General features: G+C 46.8%; 1 protein-coding gene across 1 annotated transcript; it reads right to left on the bottom strand.

Annotated features, from left to right (window-relative positions):
• Positions 1–5,882: 5,882 nt before the first annotated feature.
• On the bottom strand, positions 5,883–10,069 carry GDF5 (growth differentiation factor 5). Its single transcript, XM_057406413.1, has 2 exons — positions 8,605–10,069; positions 5,883–7,030 (listed from the first exon to the last, which is right to left on the bottom strand). The coding sequence occupies exons 1-2, from the start codon at positions 9,236–9,238 to the stop codon at positions 6,162–6,164; spliced, it is 1,503 nt and encodes a 500-aa protein (XP_057262396.1). The 5' UTR covers positions 9,239–10,069; the 3' UTR covers positions 5,883–6,161.
• Between the last annotated feature and the right edge of the window lie 16,487 nt (positions 10,070–26,556).

Below are 26,556 nucleotides of genomic sequence, written 5' to 3'. Positions count from 1 at the left end.
TTTTTAACCTCAGGCTGCACATGGCTTGGAGAAGACAGACTGCTTGTCTGCCTGTGGCCCAGCAGTGAAATTCATCATCCACCTGAAAATCTCACAGATGATAGTGCCTCAGCATCCAGATTCAGGTTTCTCAGCTCTTTTGCTGAGAACAGATGGCCACAGACAGTGTTGTGCTAAAGCTACTACTGTTTCTGGTTGTTCAATGCCACTGTCAGAAACTACTTGCCTCTGCTGGGCTTCAGCAGCCTGCTCTTGTTCTAAGCCTTCAGCACCTTCTAGGCCAAAGGTCTGAGTAAAGCTCTGAAAGCCATTAGCATGAGGACAGGCAAGTGGAAGGAAGGAAGATTTCCTTCACACCAAACTCTCAGAAAAGGTTTTTTTCCTAGTAGGCATGTAGACACTTCTATTCCCACCTAACCCATCTCGTTTCATTTGGGTGTGCATTCATTCTGCAGTTGCTCCTGCATTCTGTCCTGGTTCCAGGAGCAACTGTAGAGTGTCTTACTATTCAGTCTTTCACCACGTCCTCAGCTCCTGCTGTGCTCCACTGCTGTGGGGTTGCCTGTCTGCATCCTCCTGAAAGCCACTTCTCCCTGTGTCCTTTCTCCCAAGCCGTATGCCCTCAAGTGTTTCTTTAGAGCACCTCCTCCTGCGGCATGTGCTTCTCCCTGCGCTACCGTTAGCTTTTTATCCTCCCTGGCTGGGTTCCTGTAATCTGATCACTAACCATATGAGTTAATGACTTCTTTGCCATCTAAACTTTATGAGTCTTATTGCACCTTTGCAGAAAAGAGAGCTCCCATGAAGATATACAACCCCTTCTCTAAGCCTGTGGAGGAGCCAAGTTGTGTTTCTCTTTCAATATTTCTGGAGAAAGATTAATATTTTTAAGCCATTTGCCTGAGCAAACTAAAATGTGTCTGGTTTTATCAATAAAAGGCTTATTTCTGACTTTCTGCCATGGTAAATGGGATCTTTAAAAAGCAGGCAGACGGTAACTGAACGTGCAGGACCAATACCCTCATTTTAATGGCATTTCTCTGGCAGTACAGTGGGCAGAGTCTGCTCAGCCTGGATTCCTGGATGGCAAAGCCTGGCATAAGATATTATAGCAAACAGACTTAGAGAAAAACCCGTGAAAAGAGCATTTTCTGTCCTCCAGCCAATTAATCACTGTTATTATTAACAGAGTAATTTTTTCTTGACAGCTGTGCCTTTCAAAATGACATCAGGGAAAACTGAATCCATTTGCATGACTTCAGCTAGCCAAATGACTGCAGAAAGTTGAAACTAGTTCTGAAAAGAAACCCCAGCAAAGCAGGGGCATCAGTGAACTTGGAATGATAGAACAAACGGGTCTTCTGAGCACTCAGCAAAGTGCACTTATTGCACTGGTTTTACTGGTTTTCCAAAAACGTTTAGATTTCCTTGTTTATTAAATTTGTCGAGAAACAATGAAATCTCAGGCAATTTTATTTTTAAATATCATTTTACTACCCAACAGCAACAGTAAATTCATAAAATAACACGTGATTGAACAGGACTATGGAGTGAAAAAAAAAACCCAACTTGTTTGCTTTGTACATTCTTATTAGTCTTGGCAAAGATGTTATAAAAGCAGTATCTTTTAACACCTTTTATTATACAAGGGTCAAGGGGTTTTTATGTTTCTTAAAGAAAGCTTCAAATAGCCCACATAGCGGGTTACTGCATCTTTCATATGGCTGCTGTATAAACAAGCCCATTTTACACAGGAAATGACATAACCATGTAAAAGTGTACATGGAGTTTAGGCACATATTCAAACACTAATGGGAATGCATTGTTTTCAATGGCATACTTTTATGTTTACCTATTGAGCTTAGTACCCATATTTTAGCCAAATACAACAAAAATTATCCACACATACCTGTCTTACAGTGTACTGTTTATTTGAAATTTGGTCCTTCACAAAGACTCTCGTGGGACAGATAATGACCCTAAAAAGTAAATACAAATGAGGCATTCTCAGTGAGAGAGTGAAACCTGCCATCATAAAGGTGGAAAGCTGAACTTTTAACCTGCATTGCTTTACAGCTCAGGTTTCTTTGCGTTTCTACCATCCAGTTACTAACACCCGTTCACCCATGGGAAGAAAGCCATAATAATTTAGGGTGTCTATCTTTGCACATTATATAATGACCAGGCTAAAGAAATAGTGCCAAACTTCTGCAATTTCAAGGTCCTCTGCTTCTTTCCAGTTTCTTTGCTGTGTGTCAGCCCCAGACCATGCCCTAAACCTAAACCTCTGTTCTCAGGGAGGAATGAGGGTAGAGGGAAGTCCACCTGGATTGTGCTTATCAGTGATAACGAATGTTTGTAATGGTCACCACTCTCATATCTTGGGAAGATACATGTTTCTGTTCTCACAACAGATACTGAAACTGCAGATTTTCATGTAAAGTCTTGACAATACTTGCAGTGGTTTGTGAGTAGAAATTGAATGGATATTTTAAATTTTAGGTGAATTAAGAAGAACAGAAACTGCTTTGAGAAAAGCAGTAAGTGGTCACTGTCTTCCATGCTGTAAATTCAAGTGATCATAACCATTCAGTAAGTATCTTAAAATTAATTGGAGACAGAGATCTGTGCCAGATGATCCCAATGGCTCAAACAATATACCAGTGAAGCACCTATAAGCTTCATTCATACATTTACACCATGGCAAAAGTCAGTAGACCACTCCAGAGTAAAATTGCATTGAGCTGGAACTGCCGGAGTTACTGCACAAGTTCAGTAATGTAAATGCAAAGGATACTCTGGACATCACAGCCCCGGTTTAGAAACAGTGTCACAAAGCAAGGGTATTCAACTGAGAGTCAAAAGTGGAAAAACTCCCTAATCCCATGCCCACCATTAGAAACTCTTCACTTTGTGCTAGACCAAACTTTAGTAGTTCCATGACCATCCTGTCTGAATGTCACCACCTCTGAGCTACCAACTAAACAAAGTGAATGTCATGTTACCTCCTAACCTGACCGCTTGGGTTGAAATTATTTCTGGTTAGGCCAAACACAATATCTGGCAACTTTGATGCAGTTATAAACTATTATAATTCTAGCATTTTAGTGTCTGTAGTTTCAAATTTGTCTAAATTGATGTTAAAGACCAACTAGTGTGGGGTTTGTTTTCCTTTTTTCTTCTCCCTTCAAGATGTAACTACTACCTAGCAGAATTTTGCATTTTGAAACATCACCAAAGGATGATTTTTAACACTTCAGAATGTCAGTATTTCTTCTAATTTTTCCTCAGTTCATGTTATTTGCTTTGGGATAATTGCAAAATTTTAGTTTGGGGATTATTTTCCATGTAGATGCTGATACATACTCAATTTAATTAACATTTACCTGAATTTTTATCTTGCTTTATTCATGTATTAAGAAACTCATACTAGGACAGGAAACAAGAACATCCAAGAGATATTTACTAGGTTTTTAAAACCTTTTATCATGACCAGCCTCACCAGGATCCTCAGGCTGATCCACAGCTCTGCATGTGAAGTGTGTAGCATTTCTCCTTGGGTTTCCAAACCATCACGCATTGTGTGTAACACCAATGCTACCTTCCTCCAAAGCTGCCGCAGGATCTCACGGATCCAGCTGGAACTGAAGCAAACTGCCCTTTGCAGGCAGTTATAATCCCAGGAATTAACTTGTCTGTTAAGACTATTTAGATTTGCTTCAAGTGAACATAAATAGGCAGTATGTGCTATTTTAAACTGATACCTGAGCCACTGAGGAATGTGCCTGTGTGCTGAATAAATGGCCTGGCACAGCTGTGTCTGTCATACGCAAAAGCAAGGGCTTTGCTGGGAATGTGCAAACAGGCACATGTGTGGGGAGCAGCAGTCTTTCATGCAAGGAAGAAAGGAGACAACCCTTGCTCATGGTCATCTAGACAACCTCTCTAGAAGGTAGCTGTGGTCTGTGCTAGAGAAAGGATCCTTAAAAGCTGCAAGCCAGTCACCTAGAAAACAAGCAGGAGCAAGAAAAGAAATGCTTGAACAGAATGGGCAAAAAAAGACTCTGAGATGGTCTCCTGGTTGTGGAGTTGTCAGGAGAATGTTTTCTCTCCTGCTGTAGCAATGGTAAATCATATCTGAATAACCTGTGGTAAAACTTAGAGTTAAAAACTCCTTTTTGTTTTGAAAGTCATATGAGGCTGGCTGGTAATAAGCAGTTAGTGCAGGGACAGTAACTCTTGGTCCTGAACTAAGACTATCCGGACAAGGAAGAGCAGGACATGCTGAGAGTCCTGAAGGGAGATAGAGGGGCCATGAGGATAGCCTCGAGCCACAAAATACATCCATAAAATACCGTAACGTCTCATGCACATGTTACAAAATAGCTTCAAGTGCATTTCACATGCCTGTTAACTTGCTACTTAGTGATTCACCCTCCTGTTAGGTACAGCATTCTGACCCACATTGTTTTGTCTTACCACGTGGCCTGAACCAAGGAACATCAATTCCTGCAGGTAGAAATCACTGTGCTAACCTATTACAGAGAAATTACAGAAAACTCTCTGCAGTGCTTGTTCAGTGTCACCATGTGGTACCTGACAAGGTCTGCCCACACAGGGGAGCCCCATTTGTCTGGCAGCAAGGCTGCTTAAGCAGGTATTTCAAGCTGGTTAAATGCTCAGCCACCTAGAGAGTGCAGGAGGAAGGGCAGAACTTTTTATCACTCTTTACGGCTGTTGACCAGGAATTTAGGATGGTTTGCTGCTAGTGTGAGCCAGAGCAGGTCCAGTCTGGCGTACTGACCAGGAGGACCCCTGGGCCATATCCAGTTCCCTGCCATTACCCCCAGCAGTGATGCTGTGCAGATGGGAGTTTGTGTTACTTGATGGTTTAAGCTCTGATGAACAATATGAAACCTTAGATTTATATTTTATACTATTGAGAAGCTACATCAATAATTTCTGATGGTTCTTATGTCCTGTCCACAGTTTAACCTCATTTTGTAGGTGGAAACATACACAGAGCAATCCCACAATAAATTAATAATCCATCTGTAGAATAGATAAAGGGGATAGGCAAACACACGGTCCTTGGAGGGTTGAATAAAAGAATACCAGAGCCTTTTTGTAATCATCTGCATATCTCATTTTTGCCCCAGATATATTGAGTGATAGCATCATTCCCCACCAGGTCAACCATGCCATACTTTCAGACCTTTCTTCCAATGTTTCCACAGTTTCTTTCTGTCAGTGGCAGCAAAATACATGGACATGTTTTGCATACCACTGGTATCCTGCTGCGCTGAAAAGTCCCTTTCACCTGTATTTATTGTACAAAAACATTAAAACCAATTTCTTAATAGCATTATAATTACGCAGAGTTGAACAGCTAGATACAATGTAGCACTGTGTCAATAATTTATTACATCTTACGCCATAATGGAACAATTTTACTATGAGCATTTGAGAACAACTTGGACCTTATACATAGTAATATATAACATAACAATGGAAAGGTGGATACTTAAGAAAGATACGTAGCTTGGAGGAAAATATACATGGAAGTAAATACCTCTGGCATCATCTATCTCCATGTAAAACTTAAAACTAAACATCTCTAATGACTCCTTTTTTATATATGTGTAGTTTCAAGAGCTCAGAAAGAAATAATATTACAGTGTAACTATTTACACCAAGATGGGAGCACACCAGAACACAACCTTTTCTTGCAGACATCAAGACTCTTTTCTTACATTTCTTAATGGACAAAGCATGTGGGACTCAGACATAAATCCAGTCTCAAAAACATTGTTCAAGGAATCAAACAGGTCATATCCACAGCTCACTGATACCATATGTACTGCTTTTAGTGTCAAGGCAGTCTAGAGGTGTGGAGGTATAATCTTCTCTATCATGGACTTCAGTTAGAGCCAGTCTCATGTTGCCAACACAAGCCTTATGTCAAGCTACATGCCAGCATCCAAACGCTACTGAAATATGTCCATGGTGGAGAGACATATAGAAGCACTGGATTTATTGCTACATCCTTGTAAACATACTTCCCCTAAAGGTATGAAATCTAGTTAACCTTGCTTGAGGAGAGTGTATGTTCAATGTGTCATATTATCTTTCATGACATATCCATGTGAGCAACTGTTCTGCTACCTACAGCCACATGACTCCACTACCATGTCCTCATACTGCTTGTAGACCACGTTGTTTGCAGAGTCAATGAAAAGAATGCTAATAGGACTCAGCCTGGTTGGGACACAGCAAGTCGGGGGAGTCGATTCTGGGTCCATTGAGTTCATTAATGTTTGGATCACTGCATGGTTGGTGGGCTCCAGATGGGATCGAAGGGGAAATTCACAAAGCCCTTCGCAGTGATATGCTTCATACTCTAGTGGGGCTATTATCCAGTCATCCCAGCCCATATCCTTAAAATTCACATGGAGGGCTTTTCTGCTACACCTTGCCTTCAGATTCTTAGTGGGCCTCTTCCCTTGGCGTGTTGCTAGAGGAGCTCTTCTCTTCCGCCTCTGATTGAACAAGTACTCATAAACAGTTTTGTCATCTTGGCCAGATCTAGCTTTGATTTCATTGAAGAATAAGTCTCTTTTTTTTGTCCTCCCAAATACCAAGAAGAGAGCCTTTTCATTGACCTGTCTTCCTGTTCTGTTAAATCCCACACTCCTGAGATCAACAGCTCTCCCCCTGTCAAAAGTTTCCAGTTCAAAACACAAGTTAACAAAGTTTTTAAAGTTCCTGAAAAGTTTCCAGATGTCAAACACTTCCCACTTTGGTGTATCTGTGATACTGACAGTCCGAGAGTCCAGGAGGGTTGCTCCTTGTCTGTTTGTAGAGCAACTGAATAATTTCACTTGGGAAGTTTTTCCAGAAGAATGAGGCTTCCATGTTTCAGAGGGCTTTTTCCTCAATATTCGAAGCTCTGCTCCCAGCAAACCATCTTTTTCTAATGCACTGATGTCAAAAATGTATTTTTGTTTTCTTACAGTTGGCGCTCGCTCGTCTAAAAAAAGCAAAGCACACACGTGTTTAAATGCATATCAAGCATAGATCAGCATCAGTTACTCATTTCTTAATGGTTTTCCTAAAGCTTGCTCACAAGCCTAGAAGTTTCCATTATCAGCCCACCAAACAGAAAGAGCAGTTTTGGTCTAAGGAGCCAGCTTTGTGCAGGGACCCAGAAGAATTCAGTGACTCAAGAGGGAAATGAGTTTCTGAGGTTTTTTAGTAGAAATCTCATTTCTTTCACCATCTTTCCTAGCTTCAAAGTAGCAATTGACCAATTGAAAAATAGTCCTTTTCCAGGGCTGAGCACTCACTGGGCCTATTCACCACTTCCATCCCACTTAAATTACTGGAACAGAGCTTCAGTGGTGCCTAGGCCTCATACTGGTTCCAAGCATGAGCAAATCTACCCTTAGACGATACAATAGTGAATAAGTCCTTTAAACCCAACATCCCCTAGGAACTGCCAGACACAAGGATAACTGCTGTATTAACTTAACTCCACATGATTCACAACTTCTTCAAACTGGGCAGAGAAACACACCTCCCTTTAACCTGATGGTACATTTGCTTGCTCAAGCTCTGGAGCAGCACTAACAAGGAACACAGCTGAGCCAACGTTTTAGTGATGGCGCATTAACAATGCCTTCCATTGGTGAGCCAGAAACCTGAATGCAGTACCTGTGAGAAGTGTATCATCCCTTCCCAGAAAACAAGCTATTCATAATTGAATGGCAAACAAATCCATTCCTGGCTGAGTTTCCATCACCATCCACCTTATCAGCTGTAGCCTGTGTTGCTTCCTTAAATACACGACAAAACTCTTACTGGAAGCAACGTGGGGCTCCCCAACCACAGTGGTGAGGTGAACATAATTCTTTGGGAGCCTGGTTATTTCTGGTGTGAAGGCAGACACTAGTCCGAGTTTCAAAAGAAGCTTGAATGTTGAACCCCAATTGTGGAGTCCCAGAAGTTGCAACTCCTGTTAGTCTGTGCTCAGCTGTGGGCTTTGGTGGAGAGAAGGCTGGTGGCACCTGAAAGCATGAGCTTCAAGCTAGTACAGATACACCCACCCTACGCTATAATGACGCCTGTGTAGTGCCTCACAATTCTACCTTGAACAAATCAGGCTGACCCATCAATACTGGAACCTGTGGGTTTTCTTCACAAAGTAGTCCTGTTCTTAGTATATCCTGTGTTTTTAGACATACTTACAATAAATCTAATGTTAGCAGCTTCCAGGAGTTAGTTATGCAGAGTAAATAGGATATAAATGTAAAAGGTTTTTAAACACCTAAGTATGCAAAGATGGATTGGTTTTCAACAATATGCATCTAAAATATTTTCTAAATGTTTTGTTTGGCTGCCACACAAGCCATCGAGCTCTACCTCTAACTGCATTTTCCAAGATAAGGCAGGAGGACAAAATCTGCAGCAAAGTTGTACGATTTCCATTAGAAAGAGCTATCTGACTTTAAAGAAGGATGATTATTTTCTAAAACTCTCCACATGTATAAACACACTCATATTCCTCTCTCTGTATAAACACATACACACGAGCTCCTTTCTTACCTTGTCCTTTGTCAATAAAGCTGGTTATTGTATTGGCAAGTCCAGCCTCCAGTTTTACACTTCCATTAACACCTTTTCTTTCTGCATCTGAGAGAGTCCTGTACAAAGAGAGCATGTATTCATGTGGCGTTATAGGGGGATGTCGGAAAGTTTCCTTGGCTTCCCTCTGGGTTACAGGCTCTTTAGTCTTTTTGGTTTTGAAAGCATCAGTGTCAGTACTGCTTGTGCCAGGTTTTTTCAAAGCCACCTTGCTGCTAAGATTCTGAACCTTTGGAGTCACTGTCCTTACTCCAGCAGGTCTGCTGGGGAGATGTCCTACCTTGCCCTCCGTGGCTGCTGTTCTTGAGAGAACCTTCTTTGATTCATCATTCTTGGCCAGCAGAGCTCCAGCCTGAACAGCACTGCTTTTAGTCCTAGCCTTTGAGGTCCCAGTACTATATCCATGGCTTGCAGTCCTCAGTGAACCTGCCCGTGCTGAGGGATTCCTCTCTTTTCCTTCTGCTTTTAAAAAACCTAGTTTAGATCCTGGATTACTCTGGCCTATTTCAGAATTACTCAGTGCTCCAGGAACTAGATCCAGAGACAGCCAAGTCAAATGCCAAAGCAGTAAAGTGAGAAAATGCAGGATTTTCATCCTCTGGTCTTCCTCTGAATGCCACTAAAGAAAAAATCAGAAAAGGTTCCTCCAGTTTGGCAGAAGAAAACATGAAAGAAATTAAAAACCAAAGTCAGCAAAAATGGTTTTCGTTTGAGATGAAAACATTTCAAATCCTGTTGTTCAATACTTGTATCCAGTCCCATAGTGGAAGTGCTCATGTATTCAGACACGGTCTCCCCTGATTTCAGTGAGCAGCTATAAAGAACTTGTTCTTGAAAAGAGAAAGTTTACCACCTCGTTTTCTTCTGTAAAACTGACTGAAAACTTGAAGGAGTCCTGTTTAAATCCAAGGGCTTTTTTTTCCAAGAAGGAAGAATGGCGTAATGCTGCCTCTGTGTTAAAAGGTTTTTTTAACATTTTGAATCCTTTCCAGTGAAAATATTTCACACACAGAGACCTGCAGGTGCTCAGAAATCTTTTACAAACCTGAACTCAGGAATTGGAAACGGAATTCCAACAAACCTATTTAATTACTCTCTGATGTCATGCTGTCTGAACTAATTTAACTGCGATATATTTCTTTAAAAAAATCTTCTTTACCCTTTTCATTAGCATGAGTCATACTTTGCCTCATGTGAAACAGCTCCACAGGCTCAACACTCCAGAGGATGCCTTTTCAAGTGGCAATACGACCTCTACCTTAGCCTTCGATGAACTTCACATTTAAACAGAACAAACTGCAAGATCAACAGCTGAGATCTGTCACACAGTCCCCTGGACACATACATTAAAATATTCCAGTATAATTCAGCTTGTTCTTTTTCCAGAGAGCTGTAACAGTGGCTTCACTTTGTCCTCTGGTGACTGAAGGGCTGAGCTGGTAACGCGGCGCTCAGTTAAGTTTAATTTGTCACAAACAGCACACGGCCGTGCCTGCAGTCCGTGTATTTTGGCATATTTATTGCTATGCTTTAAGAGAAAATCCATGTAGGCCCAGCTGGAGGAGGAGGTTGGGGATGCCCGGCGGGATGGGCAGTGAGCATGGGGCGGCAGTGCACCCTGCAGGCAACAGCCTCCACGTCCAGCCCCCCAACACAGCCTGTCCTCCAGAGGCTGCTGAACACTGGCCTTTGTTTTAAACTAGGTGTAAAATTGTCAAGAGCTGCCTACCCCACAGCACAAGAGGGCTGGTGGTTGAAGCTGGTGGTACTGAGGTGTCAAGGCTGTCCTGCTGCTTTTGCCATAGAAGAGCGTAGAGCAAGCGGGTCTTTCACAAGCTGCAAATTTGATCTGTTGTTCTCGATGAGCCTTTGGGAAATGAGGCATTGGGGTGGATTGACAGGCATTAATGGGACCCTTCTCTCATCCTGCACTGATGTTTTTATTTCTGAGACAAGAAAAACGGAAAAGACACAAGACTTTTTAGCGTGATTTGTGCACGCTGAAGCATTGCCCAACCTGACTAGTATCAGAAACACCAGATTACTTTCCTAAATAACCTGCAGCCCTTTCTACATGAGGAGCTCTGAATGCTTTACCTTGTTTTGATGGGGAAACTGAAGGATAGAAGAGTTTGGTGATTTCACATATTTCACAAATAAGGTAGATCCAAAAGCCACTCCTCCTGATTGTGATCTAATGGTCCTTCCTCTCATGTCAGTTGTAGTTTTGATATTCCCATCAAAATAAAGCATCTTTTCACTGAGTTATAACGACTCCATGCTGTGTCCCTCCCAGACATGCCATCCTTTTATCCTTGCATATTGCCCACCTTCCTGATCGGCAAAAGGCAGTGAGCCATGTCTGGTTCTGCCCTATGGGGGTATTGACTAACTTGGCAGTAGGCCACAAAACCAGCTAAATGTTGAGTTCCCACTTTTCATCTACCCAGCTTCCAGGTTTCACAACACTTGCAAGAATTTAATATCTTTGAGAGCTCCATCACTCTATCAGACTTGTTTCACACAGCCCACTTGTCCTTCTTGGCCCATTCTGTAAATGCAGCTCCTCACACAGTGTGCGTAGGGATTTGAAAGGGAAGGACTACCTGGGTCCCTGCTCCTTGGGAGTGCATTGCACTCTGTTCTCCAGATCCTAAGATTATGCCTACAGGAGCTGTGGCACTTTCCAAACAGACAATTGCAGGGAGTCCTGAACCCTGGTTTGTGTGGAAAACATTTTCCCTTGCACGTAGCTGCAAGTTGATGCAAGGAGATGAAGGATTTGCCAGATCATTGTTAAGTGTGACTTTCTACAGTTCTAGTTTGTATCTTGCGTTTCTCTCTTGACTATGAAAACTGTCTAGATAATCGTCCCAAATACAGTGGAAGCCTCAACTGAGATGCATTCAGCTTCATGTATTTTAACATAGCTGAAGGATCGTTAAAAATCTAGGCAAAAGCCAAAATACCGAGGACTGGGGATAGCATCTTGTGAAGCAGTGATTGCAAAACAGGGGATAGGGAATGAGGTCTGAAAACCTGCTTTGTATGAAATGGCTGACTGACCTCGAGCTTATTGATCAGAAGATGAGGAGGGAGGTTTATTTAGAGCTATAAATTCCTGTCAAATGAGACAAAACCTAAAATCTATAAACATGATGCCCTTCCACATATAGCACTGCTGCTGGGTGAGTGCCCCATTTTACGCTGCCTCAACTTTTCCTAACTTCCTGAAGTACTGCTCCATAAGGTCTCCAAGTGTCTGTTTCCGTCTTAAGCACCATGTCAGACTCGATCTCCAGAGGGAATTACTGTCAAGGTCCCAGCAAGCGGCTGGGTGGCTCCACCACCTACTGGAATTTGATCTCCTGGTCTCTCTCCTCCAGCTCTTTGCTGACCTTGCCAACACAAGTTCCCAGCAGTTCTCACTGCTTTTCCAGGTCTTGTGTCTTTTTTTCCTGGGATGCCATCTTCTGGTTTTCTCTGTTAAATCCCTTAATAACCTGACTGAGAGCAGTTTCACGCGTTTCTGTCTGCTTTTCCAGCATTCTCATCTGTTCCCAGTACAGCTTCATTTGTCCCTCCTACTCTGACAGGTTGGCAGTCACGAGTGAGAGACTGCTGCAAGGCTTTTGCCTGTACTGCCTCTTTCTGCAGCATCTGCATTTTCTCCCTCTGCATTTCCACTTCCTCATTTTTAATTTTTAAGGCAGACAGTGTTGTTTGCAGCTCTTGCTCGAGGCAGTATTCCTGCCTGTTGCTGTATTTGCGGGGGTTTCAGAGGCTGTCACTGATACCTGAAGAAGATTTTTCTCCTATGCCAGTGTTTCTTTAACTGCTTGCAGCCTGTCCTGTTCATGCTGCAAACCAGAAGAGAGGAAAAGGTTCAATAATTCCATCGATATGTGCTTGCTTTCCGTACTAGATTTGAGCTCCTACTCATGTGGCATTCATAGGCAGAAGTTTGAGCTCCTAGTGGGAAATGCAAGCTGTTCTGTTGGTTTTGCTGTTGAATGCCTATTTTCTGCTGTCAGTCCAAAAAAAGAAGCGAGAACTGCGCTGTACTTATCAAACTGTCCATAAGTGAGTTTTGGAGTCCCTGTAAATGGAGAAGTGGGAAAACACTGGTCATGTGAGGGCAGCTGCATGGCTTACATGTGTGGGCTAGTGTCCTGTATGTAACAGTGCCTGTGAGAGCACAGCCAGAGAAGAAAGCCTGAGAGGGGTAGGCTTGCATGATCCCTCCCCAGGCTCAGGATCCCCAGGATCCCTCCCTTTTCCAGCTGGTGAGAACTTCCAGAGCCTCCTCCTGACCCCATCTAGACCTGCTGTATTTACAACAGCCTCTGTCAGGGAGTTCAACAGGTCTGCTCTGCTGTGAGCATACCACCTGCTGGCACCTGCTTGCAGCACAGCTCTCGGTTCATCAGGCACCTCTTGGTCATGTCTAACCAGGATGCAGGCCGTGGCCCAGCTGTGACTGAAGCTACCACAAACTCCTAGTCATCTCCCAGTAAAATGGGTGGCATTTGAGTGAGTGAATCCCCCTACAGACTAGTCTGGGCAAAGGAAAGGGGTCTGAGCCCACTTTTCTGTACATGTTTGTTGCATTTCTTCATGAGCATCTGGAGTTTGGAAAAACCAATGTTTCCTGACAAGCTTGCTTTCCTTCCTGTGTCTTTAGACAAAGCCAGAATAAGAGCCTGTATGTGCAGCTCCAGCCTGTCCCTTACAGGGAAGAAACTTCTTCTCAGTGAGGGTGACGGAACACTGGAACAGGCTGCCCAGGGAGGTCGTGGAGTCTCCTTCCCTGGGGACATTCAAAACTCGCCTGGACACGTTCCTGTGTAACCTTATCTAGGTGTTCCTGCTCCGGCAGGGGGATTGGACTAGGTGATCTTTTGAGGTCCCTTCCGATCTCTAGCATACTGTGATACTGCGATACACCGCTTGTCCCTGTTCGACATGCATCAAAGGGGATAGCTGGCAGACTGAGGGTGTGCTGGCCCTGAGGAACTGCACGTGGCACCCACCGCTGCGCAAAGAGGAGTTAAAGAGCATCTCGAGCGTGTGCGGCGTCGGGGGAGCGAGCCCGCTTTCGACACAATAGCCCCTCAACTGCGTCGGGGCCGGTGCCTAGTGCAGCGCGTTCTATAGCGCGGCGTAACAGCGCCTCGGCAGAGCTGTGGGCGGCTCTGACAGCGGCAACACCGCAGCGAGCGATAAGCGAGAGAGTAGCGAGCAGCGACCCCAGGGTCAGTGTCCGAGCGCGCCCGGCTGCCGGTGCGGGCAGGAGGAGCCCCGCGTCGATGGCGGCCCAGGGCCAGGCCACGCAGCGGCGGCTGCAGAGCTTGGAGGAGGAGCAGCGCTGTGGAGACGAGGTGGTGCGGCACCCGACGGCGAAGGTGAGAGCGGGGGGCAGCCCAGGCACGCTGCTGGCCCCGCCGCTGCCGCCTGTGGAGCCGCCCGCTCCGCCTGTCCCGCACCTCCGTGCACACGCGGGGCTGCGAGCGCCGTCGTGCGGTACCGAGCAGGGGCTGGAAGCGCGGGAGGGGTCGAGCGGCGGCGAGGAGGGACCTGTGCAGGGGGGGAAATGGGCAGTGCTGGGGCGTGGGGAAAAGCTGCTGCAGAAGGAGCCGTGTCTGGTACAAGCTCCCCCTCACTCCATGTACCTATCCAGGTACTGAAGTACTGGAAGCAGTGCGAAGCGTTAGAGAAGCAGCTGGAAGTACGAGGGGTGAGCGTGCGGGCTGCCAACTAAAGACGGCAGGCCAGAAAAATCCCATCAAGGATCTTAGAATCCCAGAGTGGTTTGTGTTAGAAGGGACCTTAAAGCTCCTCCAGTTCCAACCCCTGCCACGAGCAGGGACACCTTCCACTAGAAGCCCTGTCCAAGCTTCTCTGGGCAACCTGCGTCAGGGCCTCACCATGGTCACAGGGTAGAACTTCTTCCTAATGTCTAATCTAAATCTGCTCTCTGTCAGCGTGAAAGCGTGCTTTATTGCTGAAGCAGTAAAGCTTGACCCAGGTCTCAGGACAGGGCTACACTGCCTGTTCCGTTCTGTGGTTGTCTTTGGAGAAGAATGAGCTGGTTTCTTTCTAGCCTTCCCATTCTTGGTCTTGCACTGCCTTGCCAGTCTCATCAACTCTGTGCTCTGCTGTTTTTTCTCCTTGACCTCTGTAAGCGGCGAGGAGAAGCAGACAAGCCAACCCAATATGGGTGATAAGCAACTTCTCCTTTATTTGTGACGCAGTTCACACATATATAGGAGTGGTATTCAGCCACTCCTTCTTGGCACAACAGTATTGGTTAGCCCCCACAGCTTCCTCCACATTCTCCTCCCAGGTCCGGTCTCCGGCCACCTGTGGGGGCCACCCCCTGCCTTGCTTGCACAGTCCTCCAGAACTCTATGGTTCTGCTCTTAGAGTCATTCTGCAACAGACCTCCACCACATCATCAGACCTTTGGCCTTCTCTCTGCTTGCTTCTTCTCGCACGTATCTGGAGCCATCTTCCCTGCTCACTGCAGTGAAGAATGGCTCTAGATTGCTTGTTTATGCTCCTCCCCTGCCTACCTATCGCTTGCAGGCCCTAGGAGAAAAGCTTTATGCCAAGGACACCATCAGCATGCTGCAGCACAAGTGCAGACAGCAGGAAGAGGAGTGCAAGAGGCTGCATCAAAGACTTGAGCAATTGGAGGAGGAATGCAGGTCATCCAGGGAGCAGCAGCACCTGCAGGCTCTGACAGATGCACCCAGAAGGTGAGTGTTTCCTCCTCTTCCTGTGTTCTAGAAGCAATCTGCTCCCAATTCTAAGAGTTCAGAGGTGTTACGGGCAAAGAAATCACCTGCCCTACCTCGTGTATGCCTGTTTGGCACTTTAGCATCCCTCTGTCACAGCTTTTCATGCTCTACTGTGAATGCTGAGGCAGGACCAGGAGATTCAGCGTGCTGTTGGAATACAAGAGTCCTCCCTCTCGACATGCTGATTCTCGGAGTGCTTGTTCTTTAGGTGCCCTTTCCTAGCCACTGCTTCTCAGTGAATGAAGGCAAATGCCTGCCTTCCTTACATCTTCCCTCTTCAGTTATCTTGTGAGGGGAAGAGGAAATTTTTCCTTACTGTGCTGCCCACAGCTCCATCCTGGCATGATGAAAATGGGATTCGTGACTGTTCAGGCCTCTTCATTCTTCTGACTAAGCCTTGTCTCTGCCGTGACTGTGCCAAGCTTAGGAAAATCAAGGATGACCTGCAGCAAAACCTTCTAATAATGGAACAGGCTCAGCTGCTAATGCCTCAGTTAGCTTGAAACTTTCCCTTTCCTTAGCCAGCTGAGCTGGTTTCTTTCTAGCTTTGCCATTCGCGTTCGCTGCCTTGCCAGTCTCCCCAGCTGTGTGCTCTGCTGCTTTTTCTCTTTCTCTGCTGACTAAGCCTTGTCTCTGCAGTGACTGTGCCAAGCTTAGGAAAATCAAGGAGGACCTACAGCAAAATCTAACACAGAAGCAAGAAACTTGCAGTCTGCCTCAGCATAAGACTGAACTGCAGCTGAAGGAAAAGGTGGAGCAGCAGCAGGCACTGGAGAGAGTGCATCGTGACCATGGGCACCTGTGAGTTTTAAAGCTTTCTCTGGGCAGGGCTGAGCACTGCTGGGCTTAAGGAGGCCCACCATAAAGATAACAACTTTGGCACGCTTATCATGAGTAGCATAGAAAGGTGAAGGGAGCACCTGGGCAGGTCTGGCTCCCTACTGACACACAGCACAGCTCCTGGCAAAGAGTGCTGCAGCTCTAATCAGAAAATTCCCACATTCTTTAAGTGTACATAGAAAGCTGTTGGAAATCATTCCAACTGCCGTATCTTGGACATAGCTTGTATCTTAGTTTTAGAAAGGAGAACGTTTTCACAGGAAAAACTTAATTGGAGAAATTGCTCCTTCACAGGAATCAGCTGATGCAGGACGATCATGAGCTTACGGAGGCACTGAAGAAGGTACAGTCACCTTATGGGAGAGGGAGATGTGACAGCCAGATCATCCCAGGTGCTGTTTCTGGCAGCTGAAGGCAGGGAAAATGTTCTTCTCCTTGAAAAATGGTGGTCAGAGCACACAGGCTCTTTGGGTAGTTGATCCCCACCACGTTGCGATTGGGAGAGCTGAACTGGGAGCACGTCAGAGACACACAGGGGATGCGGAGCTGCTCCTTGAAGTCGAGGATTTTCCTGTCCAAGCCAGACCTCCTACAGAGGATACAAGTCCCAGAGCTCTCTGGGTGGGCATTTGGCTGCTTGGCTCAGTGAAGCTGCATCTGATGGATTCTGCCGTGGTTTTGTCAAGGAGACGCTTGGTAGTGCTGGAGGTCGCAAGGCTTTGGTTACTTCTTGGAAACGTGTTGATGGCTTGCAGAGCCGTTGTGCACTTCTCTCAGTTGTCTTCTGTCCCAGGCAACCCAGTATGGCTTTACCCATCACTTTCACATTAATGGTGCCAGTGCCTTTTGCCAGCCCAGGGTATTAGAGCACTACTCAGCAGAGGCCCTGAAACTTTCAGCCCCCAGTACAGGAGTTATTACTCAGCCCACTGCTTCAGAAGTTGCACCGCTGCCTCTGCACACAACTGTATTTTGCTCTGTTTTCAGGTTTACCACCAGCAAGATTCGACCAAGCTTGATCTGGAGCAGCTGCTCCAAGAGTCCTCTGGCCAAGTGCACACTCTGGCCAGGATGTCCAGCAAGAAGGAATTGCTGGTGCGCAAGGTGGCTGCCCTAGAGGTGCAACTGTCAGCCTTGGAGCAGGACAGACAAGGCCTTTCAGAGCAGCTGACACAGGCCAGGTAAAGGCAGGGAGGAGACCCTAGGCAGGATGGTACTGAAGGTCTGTAATTACAGAGGTGGGAATCGTTACTTGAGGATTTATTGCATCCTGTGTGCTTTGCAGATATTTTCACCTTCCATGGACAGAAAATGGAAGAATCTTGAGAAAAAAAAAAAAACATAAGCAAGGAGTACACTGTGATTTGAACGTTATTTTTCTGACAGCTACAGCTAACAAAAGTCTCCTGAGCCTTCGGCTCATGTTTATGCCCCCTTGCACATTCCTGTGTGAAGTCCAAAGCAAGCCAATATAATTCTTCAGTATCTGGTACCTTGGCTCTGCATTGAGTAATAACTCATCCATAGAGATCTTTACTGAAACCGGAAGCTTCTTTCTGGTTTTGGTTTCTTGGTTTGTGTGTTTGAACATAGACCTCTCCTTAGTAAGTCGTTCGACACAGGATGTTCAGAATTCAGGTCTAGAGGCTCATGCTGAAAATCTGGAGGGCACTTCTTACTGGAGTGACTTCCTGTGGGTGTCAGGAGCAAGAAACTCATTTCTCTCTGTATTCACAACTTGAAGGTCAGTGAACGAGACCCTGGAGAACAGCCTATCTGAGGCTCAGCGGCACATACTGCAGTTGGAGATCACCAAGAGCCAGCTGGAAATCCAACTTCAAACAGTCACACAGGCCAATGAACTGATACAAGGTGAGAGCCTCATGTGCTTTGCTTCCCTTGACCCCCGTGGCCAGCGGGCTTTCTGCAGTGCTTCTAAGTGAAGGAGCTGGAAAGAGTTCCCTCCTCCACTGACCTTCAAATGGCTTTAGGTTAGTAAGGCCAGAACCCCTTGCGTAGACTCTGAATCCTCCCATTTGTTGCGTTTGCAGGGGAAGTGAAGTGCCTTAGATGGAAGCTGGAAGCTGAGAGATATCTCATGCAGCAGGAAAGGAAGACCATGGCAGAACAGCTCTCGCAGGCAGAACAGCAGCATGACGAGACTCTCAAGCTTCTGGAAACTGATCACGAAGTGGAAGTAAACAAGCTCCTGCAAGCCCTGGTAGGAAACAATATGCTTCTGACTTCTTCAAGCAAGCTTTGTGGCTTGGCTTTAGAAGAGTAATAGCCTGAGCGTGAGAACTGGCAGCAGGCCCCTCTCATAGGCCACATCTTGCTAGGCCAGGCAGCAGAGCCAATGGCTTGTACTTGAAGGCACATGAAAAGTCATAGGACTATGCTGGAACAGTAAATGCAGCCACAGATTCAGTTCAACAAAAGGCTGGGTGGTCCCCAAGGCATGGTACCAAAGAAGTGGGATCTTACCAGACTCCTGCCTACCGTGAAGAAGACTCCTAACAGTGCTGGGGACTGCAGCCAAGCAAACTTTGTTCCTTCCTTTCGTTCTTTCATGGCTGATAGAGGAAGTATCCTTGGGCTTGAAGTATATGGAACAGTCCCCTTGTTCCTGGTACTTTGTTTGTGGCCATGTCTTACGTCAGCGTTGCAAGGCGAAAACTAGTCCTGACTTCAAACACAAAATGACAGTCTGATGTGAGCATTATTCCTCCAAGAGGGCACAGTGGGCTTCTAGAGGATGGAACCATGAAAACACTGCACAGTAGAGATATTAAAAAAAAAAAAAAGGCAGAAACCAAGTAGTGAAATGAAACGTCAGGCTTGTTCTCTCTTCCCTTCCCCCCTAATAGAGAGAACATCATCATGCCGTGCTTAAATCATGGTTAGTCTGCCCTTTAAGTCCTGGCTGTAGTCCTTGGTAGCTCATCCCCAAAAGAACAAACAAGAGCTAGAAGGGGTTCAGACAAGGAAAGAAAGGAAGCTGGGCCTGGCTGAGTAAGCTGGGAAAGAATGAGAAGGGTGGCACAGGAAAGGTCTGCAGGATCCCGAGAGGCAGGGAGAGAGCAGGCAGCCCCTGACTGCCACCGGAGCAGGAGTTGAAATCTCGTATGAAAACCAAACACATACAGATGGAATTATTGAACCTTTTTCTCCCTGTTTTACAGCATGAACGGGACAGGCTGCAAGCAGCGAAGGCAAAAGCTTTGCAGGAGACTCTCACTTACATGATCACCATGCTGTCAGAGAGGGAGGGAGAAACGTTGTGCCAGGAACAGACAAGAACGCCGGAAAAGCAGAGAGAAATGCATGAAACTGCTCCCAGCCAGGTTATCAATGACGTAACGGATCAAAACCCGGAGTCACTACAAAAGCAAAACCAGGAAGCCGGAGAGGCCACGGAAATGCTGTTAAGGGCTCTCCGTGAGCATGTGGAACAGACCTTAAAAACCTTAAAAGAAAAGGACAGACTCCTAGCCATCCAAAGGCAACAAACAAGGAGCTATGAGGAGAAAACAGAAGAACAGATGAATGTCTTGCGCAAAGACTTAGAATACGCTAAGGCAGAACTGAAAGAAAAGGATTTTGTGATCGAATCTCAGAAGGAAGTGATTGAGACCTTCCAAAACCAAGAAAAAGACTCTGAACAGCACAAGAAAATTCTGCTTGAAGTGGCAGTTGAAGTGGCACTAAAGGAAAAAGATCAAGAAACTGTATCCCTTAGAAAGCAATGTGAGGCATGCAAGGAAAAGGAGAAGCAGCACGGAGCTGAGCAAGAAAAACTGCAAGCAACAGAACGGACTCTGAAAAAGAGAGAAAAGAAGATAAGGGCTCTGGAGGAGACTGTCTTGAAGCTTCAACAGCAAAAGAACGAGGCAGTGGTGATGATTAAAACCATACAGCAAAAACTACAACACACGGAGTCTTCTCTAGGCACCCGAGAGAAGGAGATAATGTCTTTACAAAGACATGTACAGGACCTTCAAAAGCAGAAGGAGTTAGCAGGCAAACAGGCCAGGACTCTAGAGCAGAATCTTGAGAAAATGAGACAGAGACTGAAGGAGAACAATTTGAAGTTCCTCAAGCAGACAGAGGAAAGTAACATGTCATCGCTGTGTGGTGATCTGCTTGAGAAAGTAGTGAAGAAGAGAGACACAGACAGGTTTCATCACCAGGTAGGCACTGTGACCGCTCATCAGTCAAGTAAAACATCTATAAAGGATTCTAATGATGTTTCCCGTCAAGAAACTTGAAGGCACATGAAAAGTCACAGGACTATGCTGGGACAGTAAATGCAGCCACAGATTCAGTTCAACAAAGGTTTGGATGGTCCCATCAAACTATGACCTGCTTGGCCAAAAGAGGCCACGACTGCAGCTAGCAGGCTTGCCTGTCTGCATAGCTCCGGCCAGAGCCCATTCACCTGCTAGAATGGTTTCTGTCAAGCCCACAGGTACTGAAAGAACTACAGAGCTTGTTGTTCAAATGAACTCAAGTCCAAAAGTTGGGGGTGGGTACTTGGCCCTCTCCTGTCTAAGCAACCTTGGCCAACATGTTGTGGTTAGGACTTGGCATGTGCCAAAAATGGTTGAAAGAAAATGCGTGTGGATTTCTCCAAGGTGATGTGGAGGAGGGCCCCTGGGAAGAGATTTTGTTGTGTTGGGCTGGAGGGGAAGAAGGGACTTAGCACGTTCTAACCTTTGTGTGGCACCAGCTCACGTAACCTCCTCTCTGAATACCCAGCAGGCTATTGCAGAAGGAGTGCAGCAATCGTGGCTCTTGGAGAAGAAGCTCCTGTTGCAACAGCTGGAAAGTTTGCAGCAAGAAGTTGCAAGGCTGAAACTTGCCAACACTGAGCTGAAGGAATTCAATGCTGAACTCAAGAAGTCTCTTGAGGAGGTGAAACAGGCTTTCCCTGCCCACGCTAAGCCTCACAGTCTTCTGGAGCACCACACGTCTCCACAGACAGCAGTTTGGGGTCCTCTGCTTGTTCCCTTCCCTATCCCGCTCTCCCCTCGGACACACCCTTTTGTGTTTTCCTTCTCTTCTGGCACCTCATTTGCCTTCACAAATGCACATTAACTCCAGTACCACCCTTCTTACCCTGCTGTCCCTATACACACATACTGGACTCTCAGGAGTCCAGTGTCAGGAAGTATTTCATCTTGCTCTTTCTTGTCCGTAGTCTACACTGAGTGCTTTTTGAGCCCAACATTTTCGCCCGAGAGGCCCTTTCGCTCGTTGTTTGGTGGCAGGTTTCTGTGACCCATTCTCCTAGAAACGTGCAGGTGGAATGTCAATGGAGGAAACTGATGAGGCTCCACTGTGATCAGTCTCTTCCAGGTGCAAGTGGATCTTCCTTCTCCAAGCCTCACCACACAAGACGCCTGCTTCTAGGTGAGAACAGAGGCTTAGTTGGTGGGAGGAGGCTCTGACACATCCCAGGGGCAGCAGCCCCCCAGTACAGACCTACTAGAAGTTGAATACAGACCTAGTATAAGTCAAATATAGACCATGGTCCTGGCCAAACTGGAGACCAAAAAGAAATCCTTGTGTTTTCTTTACAGGAGGAGTCCTATGCACGCTGCAGGCATCAATGACCTGACTTGCAGAACCAGGGGAGGAGCCAGAAAGCTCTCACTTCCTGAGCAGCTGTAGCACCACATGGTTCCTGTCCTCTATCCTTCCCAGAATCGTCGTCTTTTACTGCTGTGGGACAGAGGGGTGGATTTGTTCTCTTGACATTTAGAAGTAGTTTACATGTGGGCAGGGACTCCTGACTTTCCTTTTTTGTTTCTTAATAGAAGACATTCTGCAGTCATTCAGTATGGAGAAGCAAGTGGTTTTCCTTCCTGCCCTTTTTTATAGAGGGGTGCCTCGCTGGCCAGTCTCCAGTCCTTTGGGACCTGCCCACTGGACCAGGACTGCTGACAGATGATGGAGAGTGGCTTGGCAAGCTCCTCTGCCAGCTCCCGTGGGTACTCCTGACCCACAGATTTGTGTACATCTAAGAGGAGCAGGAGGTCGCTAACCATTTCTTCCTGCGTTATGGGGACTCCAGTCAGCTCTTCATCACTGCCATCCGGCTCAGGGAAGCGAGTACCCTGAGGATGGCTGGTGTGACTATTAAGCCTGAGGCAAAGGCAGCATTAACCACCACAGCCTTTCTCCCATCCTCAGTCACTAGGTTGCCCCTAGTATCCAACAGAGAATGGAGGTTCTCCTTGGCCCTCCTTTCATTGCTAATGTATTTGTAAAAGTACTTTTCATTAGCTTTTATGGCAGTGGCCAGATTTAGTTTCCATCTGTGCCTTTCTACTTTTCTCCCTACAGACCTAACAACATCCCTGTACTTCTCCTGGGGTGACAGTCCCTTCTTCCACAGGGGATAAAGCCTCTTCTTCCCTGAGTTCCAGCAACATCTCCCTGTTGAGCCAGGCTTGTTTCTCCCCCGCTGGTTGATTTGTGGCACATAGGGACCGCCTGCTCCTATGCCTTGAGGCTTTAAGTCTTGAAGAGGATCCAGCCTTCCTGGACCCCTTTGTCCTTCAGTAATGTTTCCCAAGGTATTCTGCCAGCCAGCGCCCTGAACAGGCTGTCGTTGTTTAAACCCTAGCCAGACAGCTTGTTCGCTCACTCCCAGTGAGTGGTGCCGGGGTGGAAGCAAGTGAGGCCCACTGCCCCCCCCCCCCCCCCCCCCCCCGGGGCTCTCCCCTTCCCTGCTCCCGGAGGAACGGGGAGGAGGATCAAAAGAGTGCAACTCCCACGGGTTGAGACAAGAACAGTCCAGCAACCCATGTACAACACAAATCACCACCGCTACCGCCACCGACAACAATGGGAAGAGAAAATAACAAGGGAAGAGAATACAATACCACCCGCTGAGAAACGAGTCCCACCCAGAAGACCCCGTGTCCTTCCGGGTAACTCCCAGTTACACCCTGGGCATGACGAGCTGTGGTATGGAATAGCTCTTTGGCTAGTCTGGGTCAGGCATCCCATCTCTGCTTCCTCCCGCCTTCCCCTCCTCCCTGGCAGAGCATGAGCCTCACAAAGTCCTTGGTCAGGGTAAACATCACTTAGCAACAACCAAAAACATCGGTATTATCAGCACTGTTCCCAGGCTGGAAGTCAAAACACAGCACTGCACCAGCTACCAAGAAGGAGAAAAATGACTGCTACTGCTGAACCCAGGACATTATCCACCCCTTATTCCATACCATTCTCGTCATGCTCAGATCCCACATTTTCAATATACCATCGCTCTCCCAGATGTATATACATCTCTCGTGGTTTAAACCCAGTCAGGTAACTCGTTCACTCACTCCCCCCTTCTTTCCCTCCCCCTACTCCTGGAGGGACGGAGAGGAGAATCGAAAAGAATGCAACTCCCACGGGTTGAGATAAAAACAGTAACTAAGGTATAACACAGATCACTACTGCTACTACCAATAATAACAATGATAAAGGAAATAACAAGGGGAGACAATACGTCACCTCACCACCAGCCAACCGGTAACTCACCCCCCCCAGCCCGACCAAGCCCCGACCCATACCTCCTCCAACCCCGCAGTCTCAGCCCTTCCGGCTAACTCCCAGTTACATCCTGGGCATGACGTGCTGCGGTATGGAATACCTCTTTGGCTAGCTTGGGTCAGGCGTCCCGTCTCTGCTTCCTCCCGCCTTCCCCTCCTCCCTGGCAGAGCATGAGGCTCACAAAGTCCTTGGCCAAACCAAAACATCATTGTTATCAGCTCTGTTCCCAGGCTGAAAGTCAAAACACTGCACTGCACCAGCTACCAAGGAGAAAAATGACTGCTACTGCTGAACCCAGGACAACATACATATACACACAGACCAAGAGAAAGAGATCATTTTCTTAGTGCATGGACCAATCCCTATAATGCTGCCGAGTCCATTCGGGCCATGATGTCATGTTCCATCTCTTGTAACAATCTTTCAGGGCAGGAAAGGCTGTGTGCAGTATTGGATCGTTGCCTGCTGATGCTGGTCGTTCCTTTACTGCAGAACTCATCAGGTTCTATCAAAGTTCATTCTCTGTTGGGATGATGGTTGGCGGGAAGTCAGGGCCAGTCGCTGGTGACCTGAAGACATCTAGTTGATGGGCTACAGAAGTATTACACAGCGGGCAACAGCATACAATTGAGTTCACTGGCTGTTTTCCCCTAAAATCAAATCCCCTTGAGGTATACATCGGACTTTCCCATCTTCCCGCATTACCCACCAAGTATATCCAGGTCCCTGAGCAAAAGCAATCCCACGAGTGGGTTTGCCTTTACCTGAAGCGGGAATAACCCAGACTGTCTTCCCCAGCAAATTCTTCATATGCACCACGGGAACTTTGTCCCCCTCTACAATATGTAAAAGTTCTGACTGGGCTGGGCCAGCCCTGTTGACAGATCCTCTGGTGTTGACCAACCAGGTGGCCTTTGGTAAGTGTGTATCCCAATACTTGGAAGTTCCCCCACCCATTGCTCTCAGTGTAGTTTTTAACAGCCCACTGTACCCTTCGATTTTCCCGGAAGCTAGTGCATGGTAGGGGATGTGATATACCCACTCAATGCCATGCTCTTTGGCCCAAAGATCTAGAAGGTTATTCCGGAAATGAGTCCCATTGTCTGACTCAATTCTCTCTGGGGTGCCGTGTCGCCACAAAATCTGTTTCTCAAGGCCCAGGATAGTGTTCCGGGCAGTGGCATGGGGCACAGCGTATGTTTCCAGCCACCGGGTGGTTGCTTCCACCACGGTAAGCACATGGCGCTTGCCTTGGCGGGTTGGTGGCAGTGTGATACAGGTAATCTGCCAGGCCTCCCCGTGTTTATACTTCAACCATAGTCCTCCATACCAAAGAGGCTTTAACCGCTTGGCTTGTTTAATTGCAGCACATGTTTCACACTCATGAATAACCTGGGCAATAGTGTCCATTGTTAAGTCCACCCCTCGATCACGGGCCCATCTGTATGTTGCATCTCTGCCCTGATGGTCTGAAGTGTCATGGGCCCACCGGGCCAAAAATAATTCACCTTTATGTTGCCAATCTAAGTCCATCTGAGCCACTTCAATCTTAGCCGCTTTATCCACTTGTTGGTTGTTCTGGTGTTCCTCAGTGGCCCGACTCTTGGGTACATGGGCATCTACATGACGTACCTTCACCACCAGGTTCTGCACCCAGGCAGCAATATCTTTCCACAGTGCAGCAGCCCAGATGGGTTTACCTCTGCGTTGCCAGTTGCTCTGCTTCCATTGCTTCAACCACCCCCACAGGGCATTTGCCACCATCCATGAATCAGTATTGTGACGAGTGACTACGGATCTGGTCAGATCTGTTGTTATCTCAACCCCTCGTGCCCCACGTTGGGCGCCAAAAAAAACTGTCGTGGTTTAAACCCTAGCCAGACAGCTTGTTCACTCACTCCCAGTGAGTGGTGCTGGGCTGAGAGCAATCAAGCGCCCGCCCACCCGGGGCTCTCCCCTTCCCCGCTCCCCGAGGAACGGGGAGGAGGATCAAAAGAGTGCAACTCCCACGGGTTGAGACAAGAACAGTCCAGCAACCCATGTACAACACAAATCACCACCGCTACCACCACCGACAACAATGGTAAGAGAGAATAACAAGGGAAGAGAATACAATACCACCGGCCAAGAAATGAGTCCGACCCAGAAGACCCCGTGTCCTTCCGGGAAACTCCCAGTTACCCCCGCCCTGGGCGTGACGTGCTGTGGTATGGAATACCTCTTTGGCTAGCTTGGGTCAGGTGCCCCGTCTCTGCTTCCTCCCAGCTTCCCCTCCTCCCTGGCAGAGCATGAGCCTCACAAAGTCCTTGGTCAGGGTAAACATCACTTAGCAACAACCAAAACCATCGGTATTATGAGCTCTGTTCCCAGGCTGGAAGTCAAAACACAGCACTGCACCAGCTACCAAGAAGGAGAAAAATGACTGCTACTGCTGAACCCAGGACACAGGCCAAGGTCATCCCTCTGGGAGTGTAAGGTGGAGGGTTTGGAATTTTCTCATGATTTTTAATACGAGACGTTCTGCGCTTGCTCAGCTGGCAGAAGCAAGCGGTAGGTAAATACGTAGCTTGGGGAAAGACTGTGCTAGATTTTTGCTTGCACAAGTAAGCTGTGGGGGGTGGAATGTATCGAAACTGTCAGAGACCATGGGAAGGAGGAACTACAGTAGGCAATTAAGAGTGACCGGTCCCTGACTGGTACTTGGAAGATGTTGGAACTG

The sequence above is a fragment of the Pezoporus wallicus genome, unplaced genomic scaffold, assembly GCF_028554395.1.
Source record: "Pezoporus wallicus isolate ANWC-B61680 ecotype Strahan unplaced genomic scaffold, APGP_CSIRO_Pwel_v1 contig_6783, whole genome shotgun sequence".
NCBI lineage: Eukaryota > Metazoa > Chordata > Aves > Psittaciformes > Psittacidae > Pezoporus > Pezoporus wallicus.
Note: the sequence above shows the minus strand (reverse complement) of the source record. Positions and strands in the feature narration are given on the sequence as shown.